We start from the raw sequence: 12,585 nt of genomic DNA on the forward strand, positions 1-12,585 counted from the left end.
GAACTGTAAATTGTTGTATGTTGCGTTTATATTTTTGTTAGTATAGAAGGGGAAGGGGAAAGGGGATACCTAATCAGTTGTACAACTGAATGCATTCAACTGAAATGTGTCTTCTGCATTTAACCCAACCCCTCTGAATCAGAGAGGTGTGGAGGGCTGCCTTAATCGACATCCACGTCTTCGGGAGCCCATGGAACAATGGGTTAACTGCCTTGCTCAGGGGCAGAGGACAATAGGTTTCTAAATGTTACATATATTTATACACTCTCCCCTATGTACAGTTTCCTTTGACCAATTAAACATTGATAACTGAACCTCACACAGACAACAGAGATGACAGAGATCGTAATTAAATGAGAATATTATTGGCAGGACCAACCATGAAGGGCAGCCTTTATTCTGACCTACATAGTAGCAATTCTATTGTGGACTTCAGGAAACAGCAGAGGGAGCACACACCTATCCACATCGACGGGACAGTAGTGGAGAGGGTAGTAAGTTTTAAGTTCCTCGGCGTACACATCACGGACAAACTGAATTGGTCCACCCACACAGACAGCGTTGTGAAGAAGGCGCAGCAGCACCTCTTCAACCTCAGGAGGCTGAAGAAATTCGGCTTGTCACCAAAAGCACTCACAAACTTCTACAGATGCACAATCGAGAGCATCCTGTCGGGCTGTATCACCGCCTGGTACGGCAACTGCTCCGCCCACAACCGTAAGGCTCTCCTGAGGGTAGTGAGGTCTGCACAACGCATCACTGGGGGCAAACTACCTGCCCTCCAGGACACCTACACCACCCGATGTCACAGGAAGGCCATAAAGATCATCAAGGATAACAACCACCCGAGCTACTGCCTGTTCACCCCGCTATCATCCAGAAGGCGAGGTCAGTACAGGTGCATCAAAGCAGGGACCGAGAGACTGAAAAACAGCTTCTATCTCAAGGCCATCAGACTGTTAAACAGCCACCACTAACATTGAGTGGCTGCTGCCAACATACTGACTCAACTCCAGCTCACTTTAATAATGGAAATTGATCAAAAATGTATCACTAGCCACTTTAAACAATGCTACTTAATATAATGTTTACATACCCTACATTACTCATCTCATATGTATATGTATATACTGTACTCTATATCATCTACTGCATCTTGCCATCTTTATGTAATACATGCATCACTAGCCACTTTAAACTATGCCACTTTTATGTTTACATACCCTATATTACTCATCTCATATGTATATACTGTACTCGATACCATCTACTGCATCTTGCCTATGCCGTTCTGTACCATCACTCATTCATATATCTTTATGTACATATTCTTTATCCCTTTACACTTGGGTGTATAAGGTAGTAGTTGTGGAATTGTTAGGTTAGATTACTCGTTGGTTATTACCGCATTGTCAGAACTAGAAGCACAAGCATTTCGCTACACTCGCATTAACATCTGCTAACCACGTGTCTGTGACAAATAAAATTTGATTTGATTTTGATTTGATTTTAGCCCCTCTGTTGTCCATTTGTCCTTTTAACCTTTCAAGTCTAATTAATTATTGAACGTGGACCAAGGATGGCTCAGAACCCACTGAGGTCCTTCCAAATGAACAGTGAGACTGTTTTCAGATCTCTATCAAAGGGGAGATTTAGAGGGGACAATATGCAGCATGGAGAAATATCATGTTACTATCTATACATTCAGACACTATACTATACATACAGACACTGTTCATGCAATTCAATAACGGCCAGTCTTCATGTTATATGCCTGTAGATGAAACTGTATACTGTTCACTCAGGCCAAGAAAAGTTATTTATAGAACTCATATTGATTAATCATGAGCCACAACAGCCTGAAAAGCACACCGTGGCACAGACAGGCTAAAAGGGAAAAATAATTATACTGCTTTGAATCCTATTTCTCTTATCATTTAAAGGCAGAAGCCAATTTTGACCTTTAAAAGAAAATAGGATTTTCTGTCTGTTTGAATCTAGTCTCAGTAGTTTTGCATTCTGGGAAGCCTGGCGATCTAGGTTCAGAAGATGAATGAAAAATGGAAGCGGTGAAGACTTAAGCCGGCTCTGCAGGAAATTGTGTGTATGTGGTGTGTGTGAATGGGTGGATGGGGGGGCATTACCTCGATGAGAATTGATACAGATTATTCCCACATGAGTAACACTATCTATCCGCCTGCATACCCAGCCTTCCTCCAGCCATGACTATACTAGGCTGAACATTGGCTGTCAAGCCTGTGCCCCTTGTAGTTCCTCAGCATTGTAGAGGAATCCTGGCCGGATAGGAGTAACAATGCTTACTGGTCCAAAATCACAGACTAAGAAAGGTTCATTATTCAATCATTCTTCACAGTCTATAAACAAACTACGTGGACAGTGAAAAAGCAAACTGTGGGCAATTGCTTTTGAAAAGAGAGAGAGTGTCAGCTACATTGGTGAGTAGATGCAGTGGTGAATGTAGATTTACTTTCTTCCCGGTACAGGACCTTCTATTTGTGCACGCACCTAAACAATCTATGGGCCTAATCATAGAACTACATATAGAATCCCTATTAATTCATAAAGATTTGTCATTTAACTTTTAAAATACATGAACTTTTATTGTTGCATAAACACAACCAGTCATGATGTTTTCATCTGATTCACAAACAATCACTTCAAACAGCTCCTTTACTAGGCTACCAGTGCACGTTCATCCACTCACAACATATTTACACCTTCCAAACAGTGGTGAATGGAAAGATACATCTGTTACACCAAACACCAAAAAGTGTAATGACATTTGGCAAATGTCATTAGGCCAGATTGTATGTGTCCACTGCTGTCTGCGCTCCTGTTGGTTTCGGCCACGCTACCACATCGCATTTTGCAGCGTAGGCTGCTATACTACTCGTTTTCAAGTCCATTTGTCATGCCTCTGACATGCAGTAATGATAGATAATGGTGTAACAGTGTACAGTTTTCTTGTTTTACCGGTATGCTTAACCCAACTATTTATTTTGCCGGGACGCTGTACCGGACCGTACTGCCTTACTTTCACCCCTGGGTAGACGTCATCAATGTAGTTACAATGTAATTACAGGTAACTGTCTAATGGAAGCACCAGGCAAATATTGATACAATCAACTTGCTTCATGACCTTTGTATCTTCCTTTACCAATTTGGACTGATGGGATGTACCCAAACACTAAGCTACGCTACAGCACTCTTACACTGATCAAAGGTTGGGAGGTCACATGGCACTACCAGACAACCTGCCTACACAACGTAAAAGCAGGCTACTCTTTGCTGTAGGGACAAGGCATTTGGGGTACAATGGCTGACAACGTTACATTTTTCAATGGCCGAGGCTTGTGACACTTCTACATGGATTTAGAAAGAGGATATGGGGGAGCAATACTTTGTATCACATTTATGCTGTCGATGTAACCATGGAGATACTGCAGTTTATTAATTCCGGATTAAGAGGCGGTCAGGCCATTCGGAAGTTCTGTGCACTTCTGCTTCTTAGACTACATCCCAAATCCTAATCCTTTTTTTCTGTAACCCGTGTGCCTATTGAGGCTGTCTTTGTCACCTGGCAGTCTGTGAACTCGGTAGGCAGTGGTTTAGGAGGAGGTGCAGAGCACCGAGAGGACAAATTGGCAATGCTTCAGTTAACATTGTTTTCATGAGCGCGGTAGTGGGTTTGAACTGCATGTCAACCCAGAGTCTTTGATCTGGGACCCCATCACAGCCCCTCCTTCCCTGCCCGGTGCTGAAACGGTTAAGAGTGTCTCATCAGCATGGGTTAGAAATCAAATCAGTCTCAGGCTCTGCTCTCTCTCTCTGTATGTTGGGTAGCTTTTAATACGGAGTCACATGCCAAGGGCAAAGCAAGCATATCAGGCCAGTCACAACCAAAACAGGACGATCAGAAACCATATTCATTTAAACAGATTGGCAAGGGATGACTGTGCATCAGCTAGCACTGGGGCATGCTTTACTCTGTCTCTGGCCTAGAGGGGGGAACTACAGAGAGAAAATAGCTTCAATCAGTAGGGAAAACTCCCATAGTGTGCAGTAGAAATAGTTTGTTGTTTGACAGCTACCACACTGCAGTAACCAAGCATTTCCAAAACATCTCCAGGCTGAACAGACTGGGTCAAATCTTTTAGCTATAGTGCTCAGGTGCTATATTCTACACATCAATCACTATGTAATCTCTCTTACAGTTAAGTTAACATAACAGCCATTGCATTCCAGTGTTGTATTGATGCCTGATTAAGGACCAATTCTGAGAGGCACGTCCCACGAAGGAGTGAAAGCATTGATGTCAACATTAGTGTCAAGACGGGGGGACATTACAGGAAAGAATGCAAGCGGTGTATAGAGTGCTTTTGATTGTTAATAACACTAACTCACCTGTTGCCGTAGATAGGCCATTGACATTCCATTTGGAAGTCCCTGGTAGTCTGCTGAGGTTCAGGTCCAGCCGTGTGACGGTCCGCTTGTTGCCATTCTTATCTATGACCTCTGTGGTGACTTTGGGCTCCTCTTCGTATCCAGTCATGGGGCTGTCACTGTCCGTCCCCTGGCCAACGTCAACGTCAGAGAGGAGCAGGATGCGATGGTTGAGCTTGGGGCTGGGGAGCTTGTGCGATAGGGGCGACAGCACTGGGGACATGCTCTGCAGACTGTTGGTGGCAGGGTAGGAGGTGTTGAACACCCCACACAGAGAGGGTGAAGAGGGGCTTTTCCTGTGGAATTTGACAGAGGCGGCCTCAACAGGGAGTGAGAGATGCAGCTGCAGTCCCTCTGAAGGTTTGGTCCCTCCCGTATCTTTAATGTTCCTATTTAGACTCCTCCACTCCCCATACCCCTGCTGACAGCTGCTCGTCCCCGGCTGAGGTACATCTGATTCAGCCTCTGGATAGAACTCTTTGGACCAGTCTGGGCTAATATGGCTAACATGTTGCACTGTGCCCTCCATCTCCTGCCCCTTGGCAACCATCCTAACCCCCGTGTCCCTCCTGTTGACCTCATCATACAGCTGGTGGGCTGACTTGTCCTCAGACCTCATGGGACGAATGTTGTTCCCACTCATCATATGCTCTCGTTGAACATGATCCTGCACGTCTTCCAATAAACTACAGGACGAAGCTTTGTAGCCCAAGCAGAGTTCACTGTCGTACTCAGACATGTTGTTGCAGAAGTCCAGGTCTGGCTCAGAGGCACGAGAGTCTTCCTCCATGAAGTCCCAGCCCTCCCTAGCGATATGGAAGTGCTCCTCCATACCGAGGATGGATTTGCTGGCCACACTTACATAGGAGCCTGACATTGGAGTGTCCGAAGATTGGAGAAAGGCTGGGGTCCCAGGAATAATTTTCTCCTCCGCCACTGGGATGAGGTTGGATTGATCCCGGGTCTGAGCCGAGGACTGAAAAGATAAAGACTCTACTGCAGTGCTCCCTATCCCTACTTTCTTCTTCATCTTGCTGTGCAGGAACTGCTCTGCACTGTTTAACTTCTTTCCCCCCAGCTTCTTCAGCTTCCTGCCCAGTGAGGAGGCTCTATTGTGCCCCAGGGACATAGAGAGAGCATGTTGAGCATTGCTGCTGAGGACCTGTCCTGAGAAGCTCCCACGACCCTCCCTGTGATCCTGGAGCTTCCCATCCTGAATACCCATCCTGACTCTGTCAGCGCAGTCTCCACACAGAGATAGGAGATCAGCCAGCAACTGGTGGTGCTCCATGGCCAGCCAGCAGAGCTCAGCAACAGCCTCCTTAGTTGCCTGGCAGCAGTTGAGGAGTTCGCCTGCGGACTCAGAAGACTGGCTTCTTCGTTTGGCTGCCGTGGGATCCACCTCTCCCTGGTCTTGGTCATTACAGGACTGGGCCCACCGAGGGGCGTGGCTCTTGTACATAAACCCTGGGGCCCTCCCCTTGGGTTGATAAAGACTGATACTGCACAGTTCCCGGATGGGCTCGTAGAGACACAGGACTATATGCCTGCCCTCCATTATGGGCGCCATGTTAATTGCTTAAGCACTTTAATAAAATGGACTGTTGTCCCCAGACGCTGGTGTGTTTGGCGTTGGACTTCAGAGGAAGAGTCTGAAGAGCTCTAGCTGTTCATCATCTGGTTGATTGAACTCCTGTCAGAGAGAAATATGCTTCCTTGAGACAAACAGCCATTTATCTGCCTGAGTAAATATAAAGCATGTAAACCTTTAAGGCTTTGTTATTTGTCTGTTATTCTATTGAAAATAACAGGTGCACCAGTGGAAATGCTTAGCACAACAGAAGTGTCCCCGTTTTACAAATAAGCAACACCAGCCAGACCGTTTTAGACAGAAGATCTTTGGCAATACATCAAGAGTAATAGTTCTTAGTTTCATTATTTAATGCACCCCACTGCAGCAGTTCTGAATATAACCTTGAATAGGGATGTATTTCATTTATATTTAGGCTATGCATTTGCACAGATGAGAGGTTTAGAACAGTGGTTCCCAACCAGGGGTACTAGGTACTTTTTGGGGTGGCAGGTAGCCTAGTGGTTAGAGCGTTGGGCCAGTATCCGAAAGGTTGCTGAATCGAATCCCCGAGCTGACAAGTTAAAAACTGTTGTTCTGCCCTGGAGGCCGTCATTGTAAATAGGAATTTGTTCTTAACTGACTTGCCTAGATAAATAAAGGATAAATAAATAAAAAAATAAAAATAAAAAAGACCCCTGGAGGGGCTACTTGAAAAGACTCATGAGAACATAGGCTCACTGGTAAAATGCTCAAGCGGGTACTTCAGGGGTACTCCGGGCAGAGCAAAATTCAGTTGGTGGTACAGTAAGCGCAAAAGGTTGGGAACCACTGGTTTAGGAGATAAATCGCCTTATCAGATATACACTGAGTGTACAAAACATTAGGAACACCTGCTCTTACCATGACATAGACTGACCAGGTGAATGCAGTTGAAAGCTGCTGTATGATCCCTTATTGATGTCACTTGTTAAATCCACTCCAATCAGTGTAGATGAAGGGAAGGAGACATGCTAATGATTGATATTTAAGCCTTGAGACAATTGAGACATGGATTTGTATGTGTGCCATTCAGAGGATGAATGGGAAAGCCAAAATATTTAAGTGCCTTTGAACGGGCTATGGTAGTAGGTGCCAGGCGTACGGGTTTCAGTGTGTCAACAACTGCAACCCTGCTGGGTTTTTCACGCTCAACAGTGTCCAGTGTGCATCAAGAATGGTCCACCACCCAAAGGACATCCAGCCAACTTGACATAACTGTGGGAAGCATTGGCGTCAACATGTGCCAGCATCCCTGTGGAACGCTTTTGACACCTTGTAGAGTCCATGCACGACGAATTGAGGCTGTTGTGAGGGCAAAAGGTGGTAAAACTCAATATTAGGAATGTGTTCCTAATGTTTTGTACACTCAGTGTATACCCTACATATGCCCTTACAGCAAATTCATGGATGACTGTCTTAAACTGGTGTAACACAGGTCATTTTGATATTTATTGTACTGTACCTAAGACCAGAACATACTGTAGCATTGGGAGTGGGACATGCAGGACTGCGCTGCTGGTCAAATCACAGTGGGCTCATTCAAGAGTGGAAAGCAGGATCGAAGTGAATTAACAGCATGGAACGATGTCACTAATGGACATTGGATCTGTTGACGATGTATTGTATACCAATGTAATATTAGTCTTCCTTTCAAATGTAAGAAATCCTAATCTACCAACAAAAAATGGCATGCTATTTGATGGATACCTAGAAAGACAGAGATTTCTCATCACTGTTCTAGTCAATTGTTGCAGTCTTCATATCCACATCATCGTCATCATCAGCAAAACAAACTATCATCTTTATTGAAGCATTAACAACTCACCTAAAAGGCATTCTATCAACATTTTACAAGCTGCGTCAACAATGTCCCAAAAAGTGAAGATGAAGTCACAAGCAAACAAATATGTTAGTACCACATATAAAAGAGATATAATTTCCACTTTAAATAATGTATCTGTACTGTACTGTAACGTACATCTCTGAGTTGAACTGTTTACATACCTGCCTCCGTAGGGTTTCACCTTGCAGCAGCAAGCCATTTAATGCGTCTCTATTCTGTTTCCTGTTTCACAAACTATGCATATGATATATCGTCAAAATAAACTATTCCATTATGTCTTACGTTATTAAATTCCATAGGAAAACTGTGCACCATTAAGTTGAACGTATCCTCTAAATGTTCTCCAAAAGGAAGGATTCCAGTGTCCTAATTCAATAATCAAAAGCATGGATACATCCAACGCACCTCCTGCAGTTAAATGATTTAGTTGTTTGAAGACAATAAACTGCGATTTAGCCATTTTAGTTGCGTGACAAATAATTTATCTATATCCTCACTGCAGCCAGCGTCCACCGCTGCTTCTTGGAGGGTAGCGTTAATCCTTCATGACAGACAAGCGCTTGGGCTAACTGGAGAGCTCAGTGTTTTTTTGACACTCTCTTATTGGTGCACCGGGACAGTCCTCCCCTAGCACACTGAGTCAGAGCAGCTGCAGCTCTCAGGTAACGATAAGAAACTCACAAAATAGACAATCCGAATTTAGAGAGGACCTGGTAGAGGACAAGAAGGGCTGTACATCAATGCACTGTCACTATTTAGGTTTATAAGGGGGAGTCATATTATGTGAAATAGTAAAGAGTCACATTGTGGCTTTAAGAATGACTTGAAAGTGGTTGTAGGCGTATAAACTGTAGGCGTATTACTTGATTCTCTCCCTCGGCCCTGCATAGATCAGCTTTATCCTCTGATACACGTAAAATAGGCAACTCAAACAGCAATATGACAAAATGGCAAATAATAACAATTTTGGGAGACTTGGCTCTGGCTGGGATCGAACCAGCAACAATTCATTTATACATTCTACACAGAAGGTTGACTGCACAATAATTTAGTTGTTGCATATTTCTAAATTATTTATAAAATCATTATTTGCTAAAGTCCTTGTTGCCTATTTATACATTATTTATAAAACCATTTTTGTCTCTTGTCATCATTTAACCTCTGCTACCGTAGCTAGCTAGCTACATGGCAACGATTTGTTTAGCATAGCAACGTGGAATAATTAGAATGAAATATACATTCACTGCAGTCCCAGAGCGTAGCCGCCTTTTACTAAAACCCGCCTGTCACTAAATGTATTATTCTCTACATAAATCCGTGTCACCCCATTTAGTATGATATGTAATGTTACTTGGCCACGCCTAGCTACCTTTCGCAATTTCCTTCTTATTTTTGGGCGAGTAGCCAGTGTATGTATGTACACTCAATGACGATAACGTTACTAGCAAAGATAATTTAAATAACTCACAAATTTGAAAACTCTTGTTGCTAGCAGTTCCTGCAGGTCAGAGCATATTTCAATCCTAAATTACACCTGTGGTTAGACTAGCCACTGCCATTCATATAGACATTCTTAATTGACAGATATAGTTTTAGATGTCTGGAAGAGGTGGAAAGCATTTCAGTCTGAGTATGTACAGCAGCTGTGAGTGCCCAAATAAACTCAGCAAAAAAAGAAACGTTCTCTCGCTGTCGACTGCGTTTATTTTCAGCAAACTTAATAACATGTGTAAATATTTGTATGAACATAACAAGATTCAACAACTGAGACAAACGGAACAAGTTCCACAGACATGTAACTAACAGAAATGGAATAATGTGTCTCTGAACAAAGGGGGGGGTCAAAATCAAAAGTAAAAGTCAGTATCGGGTGTGGCCACCAGCTGCATTAAGTACTGCAGTGCATCTCCTCCTCATGGACTGAACCAGATTTGCCCGTTCTTGCTGTGAGATGTTACCCCACTTCCACCAAGGCACCTGCAAGTTCCCAGACATTTCTGGGGGGAATGGCCCTAGCCCTCACCCTCCGATCCAACAGGTCCCAGACGTGCTCAATGGGATTGCGATCCGGGCTCTTCGTTGGACATTGCAGAACACTGACATACCTGTCTTGCAGGAAATCACGCACAGAACGAGTAGTATGGCTGGTGGCATTGTCATGCTGGACGGTCATGTCAGGATGAGCCTGCAGGAAGGGTACCACATGAGGGAGGAGGATGTCTTCCCTGTAATGCACAGCGTTGAGATTGCCTGCAATGACAACAAGCTCAGTCCGATGATGCTGTGACACACCACCCCAGACCATGACGGACCCTACCTCCAAATCAATCCTGCTCCAGAGTACAGGCCTCGGTGTAACGCTCATGCCTTCGACGATAAATGCGAATCCGACCGTCACCCCTGGTGAGACAAAACTGCGACTCGTCAGTGAAGAGCAATTTTTGCCAGTCCTGTCTGGTCCAGCGACGGTGGGTTTGTGCCCATAGACAAGGTTGTTGTGGTGATGTCTGGTGAGGACCTGCCTTACAACAGTCCAGCCTCTCTCAGCCTATTGCGGACAGTCTGAGCACTGATGCAGGGATTGTGCATTCCTGGTGTAACTCGGGCAGTTGTTGTTGCCATCCTATACCTGTCCCGCAGGTGTGATGTTCGGATGTACCGATCCTGTGCAGGTGTTGTTACACGTGGTCTGCCACTGCGAGGACGATCAGCTGTCTGTCCTGTCTCCCTGTAGCGCTGTCTTAGGCGTCTCACAGTACAGACATTGCAATTTATTGCCCTGGCCACATGTGCAGTCCTCATGCCTCCTTGCAGCATGCCTAAGGCACGTTCACGCAGATGAGCAGGGAACCTGGGCATCTTTCTTTTGGTGTTTTTCAGAGTCAGTAGAAAGGCCTCTTTAGTGTCCTAAGTTTTCATAACTGTGACCTTAATTGCCTACCGTCTGTAAGCTGTTAGTGTCTTAACGACCGTTCCACAGGAGCATGTTCATTAATTGTTTATGGTTCATTGAACAAGCATGGGAAACAGTGTTTAAACCCTTTACAATTAAGATCTGTAAAGTTATTTGGATTTTTACTAATTATCTTCAAAAGACAGGGTCCTGAAAAAGGGACGTTTCTTTTTTTGCTGAGTTTATAACCCTTTCAAAGAGAGCATAGGTTTTTAGTGCATTTACTACCACTATCTCCATTCCAAACATGTGTATACATTTGATACGTTTTTTCAGATTAAATGTGACCCTGGCATTAGTCTAGTTTTATTTTAATCTGGAGACAAGTTGAATTGAACCTGCAATAGAACTGTGATCAATCTGCTTATCTTTCTGTATTTTGTTAATGCTACAACCCTTACATTTTTTTATCCAATAAACGTTGTCTATTACATTGGTTTGTGTGCTGAATAATTTCAAATGGCCTATTCACTCTTGTCAGTATGCACTGTTGAGGTTGCTCTGAGGTACTGTATACATCCTGTTGAAATCTAACCCAAACACAACTATTTGGTCAGAGCCACAGTATGTAACTTGTGTCAATTGTAGTATCAAACTATGGATTCTGTTCTTTCACTGTAGGCAGAAATTACTCTGGATTGTCGTGTAACTAGTATACACGTCCTGCATTGCTTTATTTAATTTGTTCTAAGCATTTTTATGGCCGAAATCAAGACGTAGGATACTGTACGTCCTGCAATTCATATTATATTGTACGGCCACTATTCCATTGGTAGCCTAATGTAATGGAATCTACTGTAACGTAACATATCATAGTTGATTTTTTATTTTATTTAACCTTTATTTAACTAGGCAAGTCAGTTAAGAACAAACTGTTATTTACAATGACGGCCTACACCGGCCAAACCCAGACGACGCTGGCCCAATTGTGTGCCACACTAAGGGACTCCCAACACGGCCGGTTGTTAAACAGCCTGGATTGGAACCCGGGTGTCTGTAGTGACGCCTCAAGCGTGACGCCTCCATCTTAAATAAGCATGCCCCTTTCAAATAATGTAGAACTAAGAACAGACATAGCCCTTGGTTCACTCCAGACCTGACTGCCCTCGACCAGCACAAAAACATCCTGTGGCGGACTGCACTAGCATCGAATAGTCCCTGTGATATGCAACTTTTCAGGGAAGTCAGGAACCAATACACGCAGTCAGTCAGGAAAGCAAAGGCTAGCTTTTTCAAACAGAAATTTGCATCCTGTAGCTCTAACTCCAAAAAGTTTTGGGACACTGTAAAGTCCATGGAGAATAAGAGCACCTCCTCCCAGCTGCCCACTGCACTGAGGCTAGGAAACACTGTCACCACTGAAAAATCCGAATTTCAATAAGAATTTCTCTACGGCTGGCCATTCTTTCCTCCTGGCTACCCCAACCCCGGCCAACAGCTCCGCACCCCCCACAGCTACTTGCCCAAGCCTCACCAGCTTCCCCTTCACCCAAATCCAGATGGCAGATGTTCTGAAAGAGCTGCAAAACCTGGACTCGTACAAATCAGCTGGGCTAGACAATCTGGACCCTCTCTTTCTAAAATTATCCGCCGCCATTGTTGCAACCCCTATTACCAGTCTGTTCAACCTCTCTTTCATATCGTCCGAGAACCCTAAAGATTGGAAAGCTGTCGGGGTCATCCCCCTCTTCAAAGGGGGTGACACTCTAGACC

General features: G+C 44.1%; 1 protein-coding gene across 1 annotated transcript in view; it reads right to left on the minus strand.

Moving 5' to 3' along the window:
* LOC129811626 (formin-1-like) overlaps positions 1–8,477 on the minus strand; it is an 85,407-nt gene extending 76,930 nt beyond the window's left edge. Inside the window, exons 1-2 of the mRNA XM_055863079.1 lie at positions 8,081–8,477; positions 4,426–6,157 (exon numbers count right to left, since the gene is read on the minus strand). Of these exons, the coding sequence (XP_055719054.1) occupies positions 4,426–6,034 (1,609 nt within the window). The 5' untranslated portion in view covers positions 6,035–6,157; positions 8,081–8,477. The remainder of the gene's footprint in view (positions 1–4,425; positions 6,158–8,080) is intronic.
* Positions 8,478–12,585: the final 4,108 nt, after the last annotated feature.

This window comes from Salvelinus fontinalis, chromosome 15 (assembly GCF_029448725.1).
Source record: "Salvelinus fontinalis isolate EN_2023a chromosome 15, ASM2944872v1, whole genome shotgun sequence".
Classification (NCBI taxonomy): Eukaryota; Metazoa; Chordata; class Actinopteri; order Salmoniformes; family Salmonidae; genus Salvelinus; species Salvelinus fontinalis.